We start from the raw sequence: 22,065 nt of genomic DNA, 5'->3' as shown, positions 1-22,065 counted from the left end.
GAACCTCACTGTCCACAGTTATTTGCTGTAAGTGTGTCCCCAAACCACCTGATTTCACTAATTAGGCTCCCTTCTTTTAGCTTAGCATAGTCAAGAACGAGTACCTGTAAGCACAGCAGCCCTGAGTAAGAATCTGGGCCTTTCTGGAACAGAGGAAATTCCATGGCGGGGGGTATAAAAGACCTGTGGCTTTTTAATTGTTAGCCAAAGACTGCTGATCCTTTCCTGCCTCTAGATGCATCAGCACAAGACCAGCCCTGCGTTTTCCTCCCCCTAGCTTTGAGTGTGTTTTTTTTCTGCCATTGCGCTGTTTTATGGTTAATTAGAGCAAGCTTATTCCTGTGATAAACTGTTTTTGTGAGGCCTGTCTGCGGTGGAGATGGTGAATTCCTGCCATTGACCACAGAGGCATGACATTTTTAGGTCACAGCCTCGTGAGAATGTGTAAAGTGTTGACAAAATTGAGGCAAAAAACATCTTTTTGCTTGAACTGGTTAAAGAGATGATTTGAGCCAAAATCAAATAACAACATTTTCTCCTTACCATAAATGTAATCGATCAGTCAAGACATGTTTACTTCTTTAATTTCCAAACTGGAGCTACAAGGCTAATGTAGCTAACAAATAATGGAAGCTTATAGCCATTGGGTTAGCACTGTGCAAACTACATGCCTAAATCATCACACATTAGCCTCAGACCATGTCAAGTTGTTGAGCCATCTCAAATAGACTTGCATATGTGGTTTCTGGCACTGTGTGAGATATTTTTATTTATGATAATGGACGAAAGTAAGGACAAAATTCAGGCTACACAGTGGCTGCTATCACCGATTTTAGCTAGTGATGTATTTGACTAAATTTTGACCAGAATATCATGAGAATATCTAATCATGAACCAAGTTTCATGAATAAAATTATAATGTGACAAAGCTCTGTAAAGAGTCACCCTGTAACGCCTGAAATACTAATTATTTACTTTTCTGCGTATTAACATCACATGCACAAGCTTAAAAAAGAAGGCACAGTTTGATCTTTAGGACTCAAATGCAAAATCAATATTATACTGATGAAGATTTGATGATCTGATAATTCACTTTTCTTTGAGTACTATTTCAAAGCACTAGCAATCATCAGATTCATGAGATATAAGGGGTCCAAAATACAACCAACTTTACAAAATATTCATTTGCACATTGCATGCAATTCCACAATTCCACCAGAGAGGTCACTAGATTCCCAAAACCTACATAGTGTAGCTTTAGGAAACTAAACTAAATGGTAAAGAAACTACACCTAAGCAGATACATAAACTTTGTCATAATGCTAGACAGAACAGAGCCATAAATTGATAAACACTAGGAATGCCAGAACAAGGTACAATGAAAAAATGCACTGTAACTACAGAAACTAGAAAACACAAAATAATGCCATTTGGAATTGCTAGCTAGGCTAAACTGCATAAGACTTTGCAATCAACAAGCGCATATATATGAATGATAAACTAAACTAGATATAAAACAATGGACAGGGAGAACCTAAACACAGGTGAAAAAGGTGTGTAGGAGTCAGGACTGATCTGAAATGTGGTGGAGCCAGAATGGGGTCGAACCAAGCCACCTTGTTGATTGATTGTAAATCATATTGTGCGTTCCCATCTCCCTTCAACCACCCAGGAACAGAAGGGACATTGAAAGATCTTCACTTTAATTCACTCCTGTTTCTCTCCTGTTCTCTCCTCTCTGTACCAGGTCAAAGCAGTTAACCTACCACTGTAAATCAAAGGGCCGAGCGGTTTTACACTAGATCTAATCCCTCTGTCTCGTAAATCAGCTCAGTCTTGTTTGATGTGCGTTTCACGCCAGGAGGGCTGGAAACGTGTGTGCGAGTGGACGGCTGGTGTGAGGTCTGATGCCCATCTGTGCAAGTGGACGATGTAAATCACAGCTTATGCTGCATCATATGTGACTATATATAACATGCATAGAGAATGTTTATCAAGTGCTATTTTTCCATTTTACCATCACCTTCAAAACTAAAGCTTAAAGGTTTAGTTCAGTTGAAAATCAAATAAACACAGTTTTCTCCTTTCCCACAAATATAGTTAGTTAGTTAAGACATATTTGATGTTTGAAGTGTGTTTCATTAGTTTTGCACTGGAGCTACAAGGCTAATGTAGCAAGTAATGGAAGCTCATAACCCTGCCAGTTAGCACAAACTGGCTTGGAGTTTACATTAAAATCATTTGGCTTTGACTGGCTCAGTAACTTAATAATGTTTATTTTCTTGAAACAAATTATTAAACATTTCATTTTGTGATTACCAAAACAGTCATACCTCTACCAAAACTTTACCAAATGTTTCAGTATTGACTGGTTGACTGTTTCGGCAGTGAAAATAATAGCTTATTTTGAGCAGATCTCAAAACCACTAGCCAGTTTATGACTAGCAGACACAGCTTTGAACAGTTGTCCACAAATGAAATCATAGTATTTTTCCTTAAAACACAAAAAAATTCACTTAATCGCAGAACATCTGTGTCAGGAGTGACAATTCTTAATGTTACACACTGATTTTCAGACTTTAATACATTTACTTAAAAAAAATGGGATCTAACTGCTCACCATGTGGCCATGAGGGACAGGGATGCAGTCTCACTTCCTGCTCTAAAATGGTTGGCTACAATAAACTCTTTTGTGTGGTAGTGACATGAAAACGTGGTACAGCATTTCTTGAATAGAAGTTTTTATTTAAAAATTAAGCCCAAAAATAAATCTAAACCTTTCGACTTCACTTTAAAATAAATAAAAAGGCTCTTAAAAAAAATATAAATATGATTTTCATATGAAATTTAGGGGTTAGGGTTTGGGACAGCCACCTCCCAGTAGAAAGTACCCTTTTTTTAACAGTTTATTTTTATTGTATTTTATTTTATCTTTTACTGTTGGGCTGCAGTTCAAACTAAGTCAGTAGAATGGCCCAAGTTTTAATTCTGAGAGACGATGATGATGAACTAACACAAATTGAAAAAAATATAGAATGTAATGATCACATCTATTCCTGCAGTAGTGATCCTAGCAACTCAAAGTGATAAGTGAGTTGATGCTGAGGATTGGCATGGGCTGTGGCATAAAACTCAGGGCAAGTGTATTCCTAAACACTTCTGCTGTAAGTGTTTCATCAGGGACGTCTAAAATTAAAGCGTTCCTTCTCCTGCTCGGCCAGTTGGCTGTAATTACTGCTGTCTGGCACTTTGTCAGGGAGGAGAGAGACGGTGACGGTGAGAGCAGAGAGAGATGTTGGCAGAGATGGAGAGTGAGAGGGAGAGAGACATGTTCCTCACCCTCACTGCAGAGGCGATGCCCCTACTGAGCTGTCTATGGATGTACCTGCAAAGAGTATTAAAGGAACATCCCGGTGTTTTTTCAGCTTAAACTGAAAACTATTTGCCAGTGCTTTTAAGTACAGAAAAATGTGTCAAAAGTATTGACCTTGCTACAGATTTGGCACTTAGAGACTATGTTCAACAAAAGCTGGAGTGCTCCTTTAAATGGACATTTGCTGTGTTTTTTTGTGGTTTCTGGTGAGCTTTTTGCTCTGCTTATTAGGGAATGTTACAGTACATGCTGTACAGTAGGTGTATGTGCTGCATGGCAATAGTATCTGATCCAGTACAAGTTTTTCAAAAGGAAATGAAAGGAAAAGGAAAATATCTTGCCTACCACAAATGTAGTCCATCAGTCAACACATGTTCATTGTCTGAAAGTTACTGCTTTAGTTTTGCACTGAACGCAGCTAGTAAAATAATGGAAGCTTGTACCATATTGATTAGCATTGCATAAACTGCATAGCTAAAGCATCACACACTTGCCTCAAATTGCATCAAATTGTAAAGTAGTCTCAAATAAACTTCATTATATGACTTAGTGTTATCTAGAAAATAGACAAAAGTTAAGACAAAATTCAGAATTCAAGATGACTGGTAATACTATTTCAGCTATGCAAAATAGGCTACTTCTGTCCATATTTATAGGTAACGATGTGTCATACAGTGTCAGAAAACACAAATTCAAGTAAACTCAGCTGAAAGCAAGTGTTTGATCATCTACAGAACTATGCAAAGTCAGAGATTGCCATTCATTTACTCAGTTTTTCAGTGAGAATGGCCATCATGTTATTTGTTTTTCACATTAGGAAAAATCATAAATCTCAGAAACCTCGACAACAAAAAAAAATATATATATATTTTATCTAATTTTTCAGTATTTAGTGTGTCCACTCTTTGTCTTTATTACAACTTCCATTCTTTCAGTTTTTTTCAAAGAAATCTGCAGGGACATTATGCCACACCTCCAAAGTTCAGTCTCAGAAGTTGGTTATATTTTCCCAGGTCAGAGGTCTGGACTCAGTCAGTCCATTGTTTTCAGAACACCAGCAGCTTCTTGCTTTGATTTGATTTGATTTTCTTTTTGATCTATTTCCTTTTCTCAGTAAGGGCTTATTGACAGCTACACATCCTTTCAGACTCATACTGCTGAGTTGTCTTCTAACAGTAGGATGGACAGAAACTCCTGTGGATTTTTTCAGATCTGAAGCGAGAGTGGAGCTTGATTTTCTCCTGTTCTCTTCTGTACTGTTTACCTGATTTGTCTCCTGAAAAATGAATACATTTTACTTAATGGTTATATGCTTCCATTAATTTATTAGCAACATTAGCCTACACATCGAACATATCTTGGGGACAATTGTGTGAATTTGACTTTTCACTGAACTACTCTGGCCTTTTCTTCACTCTGTCTGTCATTTCTCAAGCCAGCATAATCACAGATGCTCCTTAGCAGTGTTGCGCAAGCCTATGTTGGGTGGTTCTCAGTACTTAAGCCCAGACGTAGACTCAGCAGCACCAGCCCATGAAATCCCCTCACTTATGCCATCAAGCATCTGTGAAGGCGTCTCCGGGTCTCCAGATCAAAGACGTTAGACCGACCAGGATTACCGTTGAGATTGGCGCATGATCTTTGTTTATTTACTGGCACAGCCCGTTGCATAGTGGTGGATCTTACTCACCCGTGTCATCGTCATCATTTTCGCATGAGCAGGAGGACTCATGCCAGTGCAGCCCACCCACTCCCACAAGCCAAACTGATGTCATCTTCCGACAGCTTGCCGTTCAATTTGGGGTGACGTGAATCAATATTGAATTTCATGGCAAGTCGCTGCCAAGGTGGCCTTACACAACATGAACATATATTCAAAAAACACTGTTTCTTAAAGAGACCCATAATTATGTCATTGACATCTGTAATCAACTTTGCTTTAAGGTATAAGGTTTCTTACTCCAAATAATCAGGTAGACTGTCATCAGTTCTAGCTGGGATGTGACCTTGGCCTTGGACCTTTGTGACCTTTCCAGTGTTGGAATTTGCGTTTTTCTGCACTGGAAGACCCTTCTGGTTTGTTTTTTTGGGGTGTTTTTGTGTTTTTGAGGTCAGTGTGGAGTGCTGGAGTCTGTCCAGCACATGTGTTCTAAAACCCTGCTGCGTAAGTCTTGGCAAAGGTCATTTTTCAGCTTTATTATGTAATGAACCAGTTTCCTGAGCATGGAAAAAAATATATACGACCAAATAAACACTGTAACTGAGGCAAGAGTGGATTGGACGTTTATGTCTTTGCTTTTTTTCCAGAGCTGTTTTTTTAGAAAAGAGTTTGCTTTTTGTTTGTCCAGTTGGAGACTTTTTAAGACTCGTTTTCTTGTTGATGTGGAATTTTCTCCGCAGTGCTCTTGCATGTTTCCGCTCGTTTTTTTTCCTTCCAAAAGTTAAAGCCATTCAAGCTTGTGAATGAACTTAGTAGAGTGCTTGCATGTTCACTGTCAAAGACATGCACTCCCTGGCCACTTTATTAGAAACACCTACCTTGTAGTAGTAGTGGGTGGTAAGGCCAAAAATTTGTTACAATTTTTACAAAATTTACATTATTTAAAATTTTCTGACGGTTTGAGTATATATTACATTGTATTGTGGCCGGTTATTTAGTGGCTTGCTATTCTGGAATCCCCTTCACTTTTTAATATGAACCATTTTAACAGGCAAAGTAAATCTAAAATAATTGCTATTGTGCAAAATAGTAAAAACAAAACGCAATATATAGATAAACACAATATATAGATGCATATACAACAGTATTGCTTTCTAACACTAGCCCCACAGTCCCGGCAAACACAGTGCTAAAAGTTGTGAGGCTAAAGTTTGCTTTTTAATCACCAGCTTTTTGTTCGAATTTTCCATTCCACTTTAAATGGAGCAGCAGTTACAAGTCGCCGACCATGGCCTTGATGCAGCTGACTGAGTCAGGTGGCTCCTCAGGCAGTACAGGGAGAAACACAAGCACTATGGTATCCATGTTAAGCTGAGGCTAACCCCCTAAAAATTCATTCATGTCCGCTGCCTATGCTAAATGTAGTAAGACTAAAGTTTGCTTATTAATCACCAGCTTTTTCTTCAAATTTTCCATTCCACTTTAAATGGAGCAGCAGTTACGAAGCCCCGACCTCAGCCTTGTCTGATGCAGCTGACTGAGTCAGGTGGCTCTTCAGGCAGTACAGGGAGAAACACAAGTGCTATGGTATCCATCTTAAGCTAAGGCTAACCCCATAAAAACTCGTTCATTCATGTCCACTGCCTTGAAAACTAAGTGGACTACTTCAGATGCAATGGGCTACACAGCAGGAGGTGGTCAAGGATATGCTGCATTTTCTTTTTCATTTGAAATGTGATGGAAACATCTCTGACTCAGCCATTCAGGCAAAAGGGATAGTGTTGGCGTGGTTTGCACTGCTTGCACGTTTCATTATATGCACTTATTTGTGACATACCAGTTTAACGGTTATGACGAAACTCATATTTGAGGAAGAATTTCAACCGGTACTCTGGATGAACTGGGTACACCACCCACTACTTCCTTGTAGCCCCACCTTACTGTTGCACAGTTAGAGACTGGAGCTTATCTGTTGATGTGAAAAATTGTGTTGTGTTAGCCATCCTCTAGCCCTTCATCAGTGGTCAGTTTCTGACCATGGGACCACTCTTGGCTGGATATTTTTGGGTGAAGGACACTGACGCTGACCTGTGTAAAAATTATTACATGTACGCACTGCCATGTCACTACCATGTTGGTGTCAGAGAATTCACCACATAAACAATATCTGGTCCTGTGGTCAGAACTGACAAATGATGAATGGGATAGAGGGCAGCTGTACAGGCTGACAGCCTACAGTATGTGTCACTTCCCTTTTTTTCCTCAGGAAACAGACTTGTGGGTTCCTCATATGGAGAGCACCTGCAACATTTTGTTGCTATTAAGGACCCCCAGTTCCAGGCCTCTTCTGACCCAGTCTCCCTCTTTCTTTCCGTCTCTTTCTCTCTCTGTATGTCTTTCGCTCTCTCTGTGGGTCACTTCAGGTTCTGTAGGCCTGAAGGGCTGCAGGTTTCTTTGTAAATGTTATGTGTGAGTAGCTGCGTGCGAGAGCCTGGCGCTACATGAAAGAGCCTTGTTGCTCTTTAGAGGACCTGGGCTTCAGGCCACGATTAAACTCTCTCTCTTTCTCTCTGTTACTCGCTCTCTCACTCCCACTGTAGTTTCCTCTTATTCTCTTTACTACTCTGATTCCCTCTCATTCAGTTTAGTTAAGTTAACTCCAATTTAGGGTGTTTTATTTGCTTGACAAAGAATGGTATGTTTGTGTTGCCAAAGCTTGAGTTGGGTAATATTAAAGAACAATAAAGTAAATAATAAAAAATGTTGGAGTCTGTAAAAAACGATGTAAATGAGGACTATTAAAACAATAGCCCACCCTAAAATGCTAGCATTGCTAGCAGCAAATGAATGTTCTTTAAGAGCTAATATCTCTTTGCTAGCTGGCTCCTACTTGCTCTATTTTAACAACAGGAAAGTGAAGTCTTCCTTTAATGTAAGTATCGCAGGCCTTTTCTGGTGAAATATTCCTCTGGTATTAGCAGCGTTATCATTTTAGGTGAACAATGCATAGATATATACATATGTACAGTAGCTACAGTCAGAGGCCACCCTCTCATTTACTTAATTCATTTCCTGTCAAATGGCAACTGTGTACATGTTATTTATTTTTTAGCATCAGGAAAAAAACAAAGCATATATTTAATAGACACTTTAAGAAAAGCCACAACATCTAAATATAATATCACCCTTTGCCTTTATTACAGCTTCTATTCCTTTCCATTCATTTCCAAAGCGAGAATATTTTTCTATGTATCTTCTTCATCTCCAAAATTCAGTTTTAGAAGTTGGTTGCATTTTCTGCTTTTCATACAATCTCAATGACAAATTTAGACTCATCAGTATATCAAACCTTCCTCTGCATCTCAGGTGTCCAGTTTATGTGTTCTTCTTCTTGACAGCTGCACATCCTTTCAGACCCATAGCTTTGAGTTTTCTTCTCCCAAAGAAATGTTGAACAGAAAGACTTATGGATCTTTTTCAATCTGAAGTAAAGCTTGGTTTTCTTCTCCCTTGAGGATGAAAGCTTTCATTTCTGTTCATCTGACAGTTTTGGTGGTCTAACAGGTCAAAAGTTGTTTTCTCTATAACATTTAACAATTCAATTTTGAATTAAACTCCAGTTTTGGAAGTTCTTGTTTTTTCACTTATCTTCCTTTGACTTTCCTTTTTCTTATGCAAGTGGATTATCTTATGCCTAATTTCAGAAATATGTCCTTCAACTGTTTTAGATGCACATGAGAAAGAAATGTTCAAGGCAGCTGTGGTGTCTTAGGGTAGTTGGGGAACAGCTTTTGTTGGGAGGACACAGCTGTAAATTGTCAGATTTAAGATTTGAAGAGTTGAAGTGGCAGTAGGGGCCACTAGAGTGGACAGATTAAACATTGATGGATTTGATATTTTGCTTAGTGTTGGAAACTTCTGTGTAATTGTTTTTTGTTAAATATATCGTCACTATCCAGAGAAAAATATGTATCTCCATTTTTGTCAATTTGTCATTTGAACATGCCAGTTGTCCTTTACACTGTGTGAAAACTGCATGATGAGTGGACCAATAGAAGTGACCAAAATAACTTGGAATAAAACATCTTTACATTAGCTTACAATAAAAGTTAAGAGCGTTTTCGCCCTCTTCTGTAAAAGTACCATTTTAGAGATGCTTGTTTTTCTTTGGACAGCAAAGATATGTTCTCTGCTCTTTTATGATACTGAAAAATGGATAACTTGTTCTTAATGGCTGGAAATTAAATGAACAAAGGGTGATCTCGGACTTTTGCACAGTACTGCACCCATACATGTACAAAAATTTCCTCTGTGTCCTTTCTGTCCTTTACTTTGACCTCTTCCTCTATAAGAATCCGTCTTCAGGCGCTGTGTGTGTGTGTGTGTGTCAGGACGGCTTGATGCTTTCTGGAAGTCTTAATTGCAGTTAACCTCAGGAGACTCTGTGTGGTTCAGTGGATCTTCCACATAATCTCCTGTACTGCGAGAATGAGACAGAGAGCATGAGAGAGTGACAGAGACTGGGATGAACAGACAGACAAATCTTTAAAAGGAACTGAATGAGGGAGGGTGCAAAAGGGGGCAGGAAACAGTGAGTGTCAGTAGATGTGGAAAAAAAAGCTTGAAACTGCATCCTGGACCACTTTGCTGTCAGTCTCTAGTGTCTGGAGATTTAACCGCACCACAGTTAACTGCTGAAATCGCCACATGCTGGCTAATTTAATGAAACAGAGCAATGCACCAAGTCCTGGACCTCTGCAGATCAGCGTGTGGAATGGATGGGTCGTGTGTAATGGGCATTTTTGGGGTTAGTGGATGAGAAAATGCTGATTCCAGTCTAGACTCAGAGCAGGAATGTTGGGCCACATTAGGGAACGAAGAATGTATGACTAGATGAAATAGCCCGCAGTGACTGGCATTATTAGTAGCTTTAAACACACTTAAAAAAGATATTTTTAGTTCTTTCATGTACTATATAGAACCCTTTTCAAAACGACGAACCATTTCACCGTGCAAAGAACAGTTTAAGCATCCAAATATGTAGAACCGTTCCCTTTACTAAAGAACTCTTGAAGAGCCATCTTTTTTAAGAGTGTAGGAGAATAAAAAGCATTCTTAAATGTCTGCATATTTAAATCATTAAGATGTAAACAAGGTCATTCAGAGTAGTTTGATGTGAGATAATCCCTTCTAGAGAAACTTAACAAGTCAGAATTGTTCACAGTGGTGGTGATGGGAACCAAACATCTGAGGCATTTAATGCCTCGAAAAGCTCCCTCACATAAAACTGTTGCATTAAATGGCAACAAATACTCTGCCTGATGCCTGAGACACTGTTGTATGATACTTTTGAGAAAGTTTTGGCCTAAAGCATATTTTTAAAATCCATTCACAGTGGAGGGAAACATGTGGGGATAATAGACCCCAAAATTGTCCCCAGAAGGAACTTATCTTTTTGATTTACCTTTATTTTACCATTGTCAACATTATAAATAAAAACCCAGAAGACACTTGTAGATGTACTGTGTTTTTGCATTGTAGACATAGATAGATGAACTACTATGAATTATTCTGTAGCTACTATTGCACAAATTTGTAAGTTATCAGTGAAATCCCCCATTAATAAGAAATAGCCTATATTGGTCAAGATACTTATTTTTTATAAAGAAGGGTTTGATGAACAGATTTCGAAGTAGTTTTTCAACTTTGTTGCACTATTTCAATGTCAGTGTAGTAGCAGCTAGCATTTTAAAACTGTGTAAAAAAGGGGGTTACAAGGTTTTCTTATGCGACAATATGCAGGGGATCATGTTTTCTATGTCACACTTTAATACAGTTGTGAGCAAAGAACATCACTAATTCTGTGTGATGGTAAATGCCCAAGCATCCCTTTACACTACATGTCCAAAAGATATCCCTTCTAATGAGTGAATTCAGCTTCTCTAAAGTGCACACACTGCTGAAACAGATGTTCAGTTGCACCTGCACAGTTTGTGTATTCTCCACAGAAAAGCATTGGCAATTGAAAGGGATGCTACAAAGCAGCTGTGCATGAGCCTAAGGTCACCATACCCAATGTCAAGCATCTCTTAGAGGGTTATAAAGCCCCCCAGCTTTGGCCTGTGGAACAGAGGAACTGCATTCTCTGGAGTGACAGGGCTCCATCCAAAACCTTTAAATTAATATTTTTGATTTCAGAAGAAACGTTGGGTGCGCAGCATCTACAAACTTTTGGATACATACATACATACCCAAAGATGAACCAGTATGTGCACATCTTGTTAGACAGTGACAAGTTTTTTGCTTGTTTTCTCACTGTCTCTCTCTCTCTCTCTCTCTCTCTCTCTCTCTCTCTCTTTCTCGAAAGCCAGTGTTGCACATGAGCTATGTTAAATTCATGCTCCATGTGACATGGTGTCACATGTCCTTCTTCTGCAGCTTATCTCTGCTCTAAAGCCCTTGTGTTTCTAAAGCTGCCACAACTGAGATGATTACAGCGTCGGTCTCTGCTGTCCTGCGATGCACCCATTCTGTGTGTGTCCATGATGAATGTTTGCATGTGTATTCTTGGCACAACGATATGCCTTCATAGTTGAAACCCATGTAAGATGGTTCTTCAGACAAAAGCCCCGGGGCATGAGACTGTGTGTGTGTGTGTGTGCATGTGTGTGTGTTAGAGATGCCATGGCGGTCTCTGTTTGACTCCCAGCACCCTGCTTTTCTCTGCATCAGCGACCTATTTTACCCTTTCCGTGCATCCGCCTCACGACATGAGCATCAGCTTCCAGCATAGAGAGAGAGAGAGAGAGAGAGAGATGAGGGTGAGTGAGAGTGAGGGGGTGTGTCAGGGCTGGGAGAGTACAGGGCCAGAGCTGTGCTGCTTTTGCAGTTGCACCTCTACCATCTAGTGGTCATGTTTGTGTATTGCGGACAGATGTTGCCTACAGATGCACTGTAAGGCTTGAGGCAATATTTAATTAGGAGACCAAGCACAGTGCTGTTTCTTCTTCTTCTTCTTCTTCTTCTTCTTCTTTTTCTTCTTCTTCTTCTTCTTCTTCTTCTTATTATTATTATTATTACTATTATTATTATTATTATTATTATGCTTCTCTACTAAAATGAAATGTGAAAAGTAGCTATAAGAGTACTTGTGAGTCCTTCTTGCAAAATCATGCTTGGACTCTTGAGTTTTTCTGCTTGTGGCTATATTTTATTTGAATTTAATTAAATTAAATATTAATTTATTTAGCACAACCTTCAGCCATTTAATCTGCTCTTCTGTATGAATGATTTCTCAATGCCATTGTTGCACCTATTTGATCAGTAAATAACAAGAAAGACCGAACATTTGTGGATTTTTATTTTGCAAGTAACCACAAGGGTAACACTTCACTGTAGGGCAGTGCACATAAGGCTGAGTAACACATAAACCCTTCATGAACACTGACATAGACCAACATAAACATTTATAAACAATTACTCCAGTAGGCCTCCAATAGACCATTTGTTATAAACTTTGATATTGACATAGCATCTTTATCAGGTAACACTGATATTTTTCTGGCATGAAGTTGTGTCGTTCTGAGGTGAAATAACATTGTAAACATTGTAGCTCAGTGTATGTCATTGTAACATAATGCTTATAATATGACATAGCTTGCCAAGTCAAACTGGTTGAACATAAACAGGGGTGGTCTTTGCCCTAGGAAAAAGCAGGCAGCCACCAAAGCCCCTTGACAATACAAATTAGATATACTGTATTGTTAAGTAATCAATTCCAAAATATAAATTTTTAAAATAGCTGTTATTTATTATTATTAGTATTATTATTATTATTAGTAGTAGTAGTAGTACTATTATTATTATTTTAGTAATTTTAAGAAGTGAAATTATCTGAGTATACTGGCAGATATTTCTTCTTGTTTAAAGTATATTTCTTAATACAAGCAAAATTATCTGCCAATATAGTGAGATAATTTTGCTTAATAAAATTACAGAAAACAAGTTGAAATGTTTTAGACGAAAAGGCTGCATATGATAGAAAACCCAACTGTTCTTAAAATAAAAGAGAATAATGTAGTATGTAAACACTGTTAAAGTTGGAAACTAAGCTGGGACAACATTTGGAATTCAGCAATCAATCAGAGCAGAGCACATTTACATATGTCAGTCATAAAGGCACAGTAACAAAACAGGCTGTTGAATTTTAATGGATAAAGAGAGGTTGGAAAATGATCATGTGAAAATGAACGGTGACTGTTTTGGTACGTAAGTCCACACAAGTGTCATTAAGTGACCACTGGGAAAACATTAAACACAAGAAAAATGTAGGATATGGGCTCCTTAAGTAGTTTTATAATATTCTTTCATCAATCTCAAAATAATAAATATTAGATATATTGACTAAATTTAAGAGTTCATATGCCAAGATGTCATTTTTTACCAGTGCAGACAGTTGTGCCACTCGGGAGCCTAGAGTCTTAACTAATTTAAAGATGTGAAGCCAGGGGGACCCCATTCCTGTCCTTTGTCTAGAGCCCCAGAATGACTAAATCCATCCCTGAACATCTCTTAAGATAAGTGAGTCTCATTTTACCCTTTATAAGAATTCATATTACCAGCATTATGTTACTGTGATTGATGTACATTAAGCTACAAAGCCAGCTTTTATAATGTGTTATGCCATTTCACCTAAAAAGGTGTCACGACAGCCAAGTATCAGAAAAAATGTTAACTGACACGGAAGTAATGTCAACTTGATACCCGAGTTGACAAAAGGAGCCTTTATGACAGATACCCATCAGAATAAGTCTTTATGAATGTTTATTCAGTTGTCATTATGTAGATGTTATGTAGTCTTATGAACACTGCCCTACTGTAAAGTCTTACTGACATATGTATAGGAATATGAGTCAAACATCAGTCATGTTTGATGGGTTCTCTGATGAAGCATATCAGTAAAAAGTACTTACTAATCCAATTTGTGCTCTGAATGAGCTTGTGTGCTCACTCAGAATCACAGTACATGCAACAATAAAAGAAGCCTAGTGCATCTTTTACATAGTGATAGAAAACATGGTAGCGCACAGAAAGCTCTGGTTCTATGCACTGATATGTTTCACGGTCATCAACGTGGACATGTTCAATTTTACAATTCAATTTAACTTTATTTTCTTTGCACATTTGTACCAAAGACATTGTCTCAAAGCAGCTATATGGAAATCCATGTAATCCTAAATGAGCAAGCCAACAATGACAGTGGCAGAAAAAACTCCATAAAAGCATGAAGAAGAAACTCTGAGAGGAACCATTGGAGTTATGATATCAGTGTACATCAGCTTGGAAGTCAGGTTAAACAAAGGAAAACTGTGTGAGATAAGCCAATTACTGATTTTATAAGTCTATTAGGTCTGCATAAACTGTGGATAATGACAATAATTATCACCTGGATGATGAATCAGACAGTAAAACAGAAAAGCTTGAACTCCTGCCAGCTCTTTGTGGTTGATGTTAGGTATCACTGTTTGAGAATGCCAAGAACGATTATAATCATGTGTTAGACAATTAACACCTCTGAAACCTAATGTATTTGTTCTTTCTGTCTCCTGCAGATCCTGTTTGACCAGGCCCAGAGATCTATTAAGCAGCAACTGCACAATTTTGTCAAAGAGTAAGTTTTTTTTTTTTCATTCTGTTCTGTTTGTAAATTTTTCTCTTATAAATATGCTTTTATAGTCTTGTTGTGTATGTGTATATTGGGGAACCTTAATGGCCTTTTAGGCCTTCAGTTAAGGCCTGATGATTTCTGAGAAAAAAAATACTTTAAAAATACTAAAATGTTTATTTAATATAATCATAAGGCTTACTGTTTAAACTCACATTATGTAGTTATACTCTTATTTCATTATTAAGTTTTGGTTGGAAACAAAAGGGTTAAAATCTTGAACCACCTGGCGGAAAATTGTCCAATCAGAATTTTTTTCTCTGTGGTGTCTAGACAGATACAGCTGAGCAAGCTCCCATATTGTTGGGCCTTCAGGAGCTGAACAGAAGGCCTTAATAATTAAGTTAACTAACAGCATAATCAGAAAGTGGCAAACCAATCGTGTGTAAATTCCAATGGGTAGAAACAATTTCTAGGGGAAAAAACATCACTCCTGGTCTTCTGGAAGTCCTTGATACATCACTTACTGTGAATACAAACTGTAGTCTAACCAGGTTTCAGTCAGTTGTTTGAAATGGAAACAGAGGAGTCAGCTCAATACCAGGGCTCTTTACTGAAAGAGTCACTGTAAATCTAAAGGTAACCTATTAGTTAAAGTCTGTTACAGGCTTCAACTAAAAGCTTTAAATGTCTGCATTTAATCTAGAATGGCCAAAAATGTACATGTGCACCATTGTTAGCTTAGTGCTAACATACTACGAGAAAGCATATAGGGGTGCTAGTATTTAGCATTTAGCTTGGATTTCTTCTCTTTTTTGATGTAGTTTTGACATTTATGGCCCAAAGTGAAGACCTAGCTAGTTACAGAACTCAGACCTAATAGGTACAGTTCACCAGGGATATGTACAGTATATGTTGATATTCAGTGCTCTTTCTTTCTACTATACAGGGATGTGCGTAAGTTTAAGGAGACGAAAAAGCAGTTCGATAAGGTGCGGGAGGATATGGAGATTGCGCAGGTGAAAAATGCTCAGGCCCCTCGCAACAAACCGCACGAGGTGGAGGAGGCCAGCAGCGCACTCATCGTGACGCGGAAGTGCTTCCGACATCTTGCCCTCGACTATGTGTTACAGGTAACCAAGCTAACAAAGTTGTGCACTGAAAGAGGTACTGGCTTTAAAGTGATAGTTCGACTAAAAGTAAACTGCCTAAATCATCACACACTTCCCTCAAATCACGTTACTTAGCCCATTTTGCCCATTTTTAAAGATAGCCATAGGTCATGCAGTGACAGACACCACATAAGCAAGACTATTTGAGATTATGTGGTATGAGGCAGTTTTTTATTTATTTGGCAGTTTTTTAGTATCATTAGAAAGCCTTACTGCTACTTGGTGGGCTATTAGCTTTTATTACTTGTTAGCTACTGTGGCCTAGTAGCTCCAGTACAGAACTAAAGCAGCGAATTTGTTGTTGCTGATCAACTACTTTATGTTAAATTATAGGTTAATTAGTAACCCAGGGGTCACGATTCAATATAATTTTTTATATTTTGTATTAAAATTGTATTGAAATTCTACAGAGCTCTAATTATATACTACACCGATTTGTTTGTCTGAGAAAAATACAAATCTTGTTTCAGAATTTGACAGAATAAGACTGCAAAATAGCAAGTGCTTGTGCAAAAGAATGATCTTTTAAAACATTATAAGTTATAATGAAAGCTATTGAGAAAAAGATAGAATGCACTGTTGTCTAGTTTTGATCAGTGGTTTTCCTGAAAGACAGTAAATAGAGAGGACCCTCAGAAGAGACAGAGGGGCCGGTTGGTGATAGAGATTATTCTGTTATGCTGATTGGAACATTCATGTTTTTGATTTTTTGATACTATATTGAAATCATTATATCCTTAGGAAACAGTAGGATTACATGTGCCAGTGGTACCTAAAAGAGCAAATCAGAACAACCACAAATGTTAAATAATTTATTTATTTTATGAGATTTGTATAGTAAAACACTACAATTGATCTATTTAGATGAGGTCTTGTATCCTTGCTACTTCATCCAGCTTTTCTTGATGGCCCCTTTTTGATAAGGCTTTGATTATTATCTACTCCAAGGTTGAAGCCCCCTGCCCAGCTTTGGGTTGCCCCTTGTAACACTGTGACTGATTAGACCTGATTACATCTTCTCTCTGCATAATATTTTGTGTCCGCTGGCCATCATTAGCAGGCTGTTACTGATGTTTCGTTTTGCTGCCCCATTGGTCACTAGTTAGAAGTAGCATTAGGTCATCTGTAATTGAAATGACTCACTTTTGCTGCTGGTGCAGAGTCAGTGTGTTGTGAGATGGCATTATTAAAGGAATACTACAGCGTTTTCATTATCTACTTTTTCATAATACTAATCTCTATCTTCTACATCGTGGATCGTTCTCAGCACTGCACTGGTTTTTATGTAAAATACTCAGGAGATGTTGATGCATTTGAGTGAAGCTAGCTGAGGATAGTGTCATTCTATGGTAAAACTCATCAGAAAGAAACAACAGGGTCCAAATTGGAATTATTTTAATATGCCCTGGTTTCACACTAAATATTCAGTATAATTCAAGAAAACAAAAGTAAAACTGAAAGTTACTAAAAAGTAAACTAAATCTCTTCCTTTTCAGAGAAACAAAAGTAAAACTATTAGTGCACTCTTAACTGAAACTAAACTAAAACTAAATAAAGCTAAATGAAATATTAATTAAATACTAATCAAAATTATAGTGACAATAAAACCCAGACTCTGACAGGCTGGAGTTAATATTCCATAATCGAACATTTAGATAGCATTTACATTAATATAAATGAATATAAATCATTAACATTTTTCTTATGTCAGTGAAAAATGTTTATCCTGTTACCGTTATTTCTCTGTGAAGGTCTATATTTTAGTGTGTCTTCCATAGACATACCATCTGTGCCAGACTGGCTGCAGAAATCATTAGCACCACTAGATGGCAAAGTAGTACTTGTAAATTTACTGGATGTCAAATTAGTCAGGGATTGTCTCGTGTGTATTGACTAAACTCTTTTTCTCCCTAGATCAACGTTTTACAGGCCAAAAAGAAGTTTGAAATCCTAGACTCAGTAAGGGATTGCCTTATTTCTACATTTAATCACCTCTCATGGCTCCTTATGACATTAATAGTGTTTCACATTTTAGCCCCTTAAAAAGGGCCTGTGTGTAGACCCTCACTGTAGTTTCTCTTTTCTATTACTTTTGTAGCGGTAACAAAATAATTCATAGTAATTCATTTAAAAAATGGGAATTCCACTAATTTTTTTATAGTGGTTTGATGCAAAATGGTTCATTGCAGAGAAACATTGAAACTCAGATTTCTTTGCAATGGCGGTGATAGGAACCAGAGGTCACAATGTGTGTGATGCAAATGTAGCCATTTTATTTACTGTCCAAAATGACCAGTGAATGTAATGTAATGTTAATAATGGCAAAATAGTGTTAAATATGAAAAAAATATGGATTTTGCCTTACAAAGCCTTGCATGTATCTCTCTGCCATGAATGTATTCAAAAAAACATATTTTAGGCCAAAACCTTATCTCAAAATGATAATAAATCAAGGCATTAAGCAGCATATTTGTAACAATTTTATGTAATAATTTCTATGAGGTAGCTTTTAGAGGCCTTATGTGCTTTGGATGTCTGGTTCCTATCACTGCCACTATGATCAATTCTGACTCGGTGGGTTTCTCTAAAAGGCATCATTTCACATCAAACCACTCTGAATGACTTTGTTTACATATTATTGATTTAATTATGCAGGCATTTAAAAAATCTGTGGAATTTTCCTTTAAGATTAATAACTGAAAGGCATGTCTAGGGTTCAAGGGGTTTAACTGGAGCAGCGCTGGAATGTTCTCCAACCTCTTCTTTTGTGTCCTTCGCAGATGCTTTCATTCATGCAGGCACAGTACACACTGTTCCAGCAGGGCTACACTCTTCTGGACGAGCTTGACCCCTACATGAAGAAACTGGCCGCTGAGGTGAGCGTCACGTCCTCCAAACACCTGCTCCTTCAGACCCGTTAGCTCTGCCGCTCCCATCTGCTCTCTGTGCGCACATGTGCCTGGAGCCAGGCATGCGGTGGAGGCAAGCGCCAGAGCAGCACAGGCCTAATGAGTGAAAAGAGGAGATAATCTGTGACCTGGCTTCTTCTGCAGGCCATGTGTGGGTGTGACAGAGGTCAGGTGTCTGCTGTGGGAGGGCAACACAAGATGGATAGCTATACACAAGCGTTTTAAAGGGCCCATGTTGTGGAAAGATAAAATTTAGAAATGAATAAGGGCATACAGTACTGTGCAGAGACCAACCTTTATTTATTTAATTTCCATTAAAAATGGCCATGAAGTCATGTTATTTGTTTGATATTTATGAGATATTTCTGGGCAGATTAGATATAAAATAATCTACTTGCATAAAGAAGGGGAAACTCAAAGGCAAATAAGTGAAGAAAGCAGGAGTTTCCAAAACTGGAGTTCAGAAAGTTATTAAAATATTTTTCCTCTCACCTGCTGTGTTGTGTCTTGACTGCAGTTGGATCAGCTGGTGATAGACTCAGCCATGGAGAAGAGAGTGATGGAGCACCAGCATGCCATCATCCAGCAGAGGGTGAGCCTTTCTGCTTTCACCTTCATCACCCTCTCAGTTCAGCTTAATCACTATTGCGGCTCAGCATCGGCGTGGGATTTTAATTAAGAACAATCGTCACATTTTTAACTCAATGACCATACAAGGTATCATAATGAGTCCATGTAGAGACTATATTAGTCTCTTTTAGACTCTATTCGACTATGCTTCTAGATTAATATAGTATATTAGTGCTACTTCTTCCAAGTAGAATTAAATACATTGGGAATTGAGGTGTTCAGCAACTTGACCGGTCAGTAAACTCCTTGGAACCTTGAAGATTATATTTCAGTTACTAAACCTAAGACTTATCATTCAGAATCTACAGTGAACAATTTGGTAGCTGTAAAAGTAAAGTGTAAGTTTTAGGGGTGTAACAATACAACATATTCTATGGTCACTATTGTATCATTATAATGTGGCTCAGGACTAACATATTGTGACTAGTGCATTAGTGCTAACCTATTAACTTCTGGCTGGTGTGTAAGTTCTAGCCTAATATGTTTGATTTTGGCTAGCGTATTAGCTTGGGGCTAACATATTAGCCTGATGATGTTGCATTAACTTGGGGCTAACATATTAGCTTGCGGCTGTTGCACTAGCTCAGGGCTAACTTGTCAACTTGTGGCTATTATGTCAGCTTAGGGTTAATATTACCTTATGACTGCATTAGCTCAGGACTACATATTAGCTTGTAGCTAGTGCATTAGCTTGGGGTTAACATATTAGCTTGTGGCTAGTGCATTAGCTTGGGGTTAACATTAGCTTGTAGTTAGTGCATTAGTTCAGGGGTAACATATTAGCTTGTGACTAGTACATTGGGACACAGTAACAGAAATAATAAAAGAACATTCACAGGCACTCCTTATTCTGTCTTTGGTCTATCTAAAGATGTATTGAATCAAGACACATTTGATAAATCCAGTATGAATATGAGTGCTGGGTTCATCACTAGAATAGTAGGTTTGATAAATTCAGTATGAATCTGAGTGCTGAGTTTGTCATTGGAATAATAGGTTTGATAAATTCAGTATAAATATTAGTATTGCATTCCTTCTCCTTTACATCTTAGATTCTGTTATAAATCAGTTTAGCTAACATACTGTCTGCTCTTCTCTTCTCTAAGTGTGTAGGGGTACATGCATGTGTTGGTGTACATATGGGTGCGATGGCTGGCTTATGATTGCTTTGTGTAGACTTTCATCAGCATATGAATAAAGTACAGTTCCCTGACCAGCCTGGGGATTTTGGCCCTCAAGACACATACACATACGATTTGCCACCCAGGCACTAACCATCTGTTAGCACAATGCTAGCCAACAGAGCTACCAATAAATCATAGCCAGAATAATACAATAGGCCTGTCCAAAATGGAAAAAAGATTCTCAGTGAAAATTTCCCTTTCACAGTATTTTAGACTTTTCAGCCCAAATTGTATCCTGTGTATACAATTGTTCCTAATACCCCATGTCTTAAGAGCATATGATATAGATCGCAAATTCCTACAAGTCTACTTTCTCATGGTCAAAGACAAGCTATATTCACTAACACTTCATTTCAAATACTGCCAGATTATTAGAATTTGAATTGTTGGGTTAAATCTGAGTGCATGGATGCAAAAGATCAATGCTGTATAAAGATATAGTAAATGTTATTAATTAACTTAATTTATGGTTGTGAATTGTTAGAGTTTTTAAAGACTCAGTAACCAAACTGATGTCTAATGAATGATCTTTTCTCTCTCTGTCTTCTTTGTATGTGACTTCCTCCTCCATCTTGCCTCCACATAGACACTGATGCAGGTAAGAGCATTTTCTTTCTGTTTATTTTTTCCATTTTTTTTCATTAATCTTTACCACAACCGATCTAAGTGCTTGGTGAAATGAATGAAATCATTTCACTATTCTTGTTTTTATTCAACCCCTTAAACCCATATATGTGCCTGCATTTCGGTTCCTATATATGGTAGCGTGGGCGGAGAGTAAGACACAGCTTCACTCGAATCTTCTTTTGACTGAAAAGCTAAATTAAATCGGTTTAGTAATTAGTTTGCGGTTTATTGATCAACAGAGTATCTACAGGTTCTTTTAAAACCGTGATTGGCAGGCTGAACATTATCAACAAAGGGGACCTATTAGCGCTCAAACTGCTTTTATGTACATAATTGAAAAAGAGGAAACCCACACCAGCATGATGTATCAAATGCATGTCTGTTTGTAGTTATGAATTGCACACATTTTTATGTATTTTTTGCCAAATATTCGTAAATGGCAAATTTTTTAGCTGCTTCAGTAAAGTATTCAAAAAATTTTGAAAAGTATAGTATGTTATTGTTCAGCTTAGCCTATTTTGATAGTAGTTACTGAATAATAAATCTGAAAGTAATATTCCAGCATTTTTTAAACTAATCTCTATCTGCTACACCCATAGCATATGGTCAATTACCACACAGTAATAAAAAAGACTCTGAACTCACAATAGAACAGATTACTCTTCTAAATTGTTGTCCATGGTGATCGACTGTATGCTACAGATGTGACAGATAGAGATTAGGTTGAACAATGTTGAGGTATTCCTTTAATAACTGAATATTAAGCCTAGGGATCAGCAGGCTGAGCCTTATGGGTCTCACGTTGAGATGAAGTGAGAGCTGCTTTGCGTTATTAACTCATAATCG

General features: G+C 37.8%; 1 protein-coding gene across 4 annotated transcripts in view; it reads left to right on the top strand.

The window, feature by feature from the left end:
- The window catches only part of acap3b (ArfGAP with coiled-coil, ankyrin repeat and PH domains 3b), a 103,862-nt gene that overhangs the window by 55,191 nt on the left and 26,606 nt on the right, over positions 1-22,065 (top strand). For all 4 annotated transcript variants that reach the window (XM_036559449.1, XM_036559448.1, XM_036559451.1 and 1 more), the window contains exons 5-10: positions 14,645-14,703; positions 15,647-15,830; positions 17,784-17,828; positions 18,650-18,745; positions 19,296-19,370; positions 21,179-21,190. In XM_036559449.1, coding sequence (XP_036415342.1) covers positions 14,645-14,703; positions 15,647-15,830; positions 17,784-17,828; positions 18,650-18,745; positions 19,296-19,370; positions 21,179-21,190 — 471 coding nt within the window. The remainder of the gene's footprint in view (positions 1-14,644; positions 14,704-15,646; positions 15,831-17,783; positions 17,829-18,649; positions 18,746-19,295; positions 19,371-21,178; positions 21,191-22,065) is intronic.

Source organism: Colossoma macropomum, unplaced genomic scaffold, assembly GCF_904425465.1.
Source record: "Colossoma macropomum unplaced genomic scaffold, Colossoma_macropomum, whole genome shotgun sequence".
Lineage (NCBI taxonomy): Eukaryota > Metazoa > Chordata > Actinopteri > Characiformes > Serrasalmidae > Colossoma > Colossoma macropomum.
This window is presented reverse-complemented; position numbering and strand designations above follow the sequence as displayed.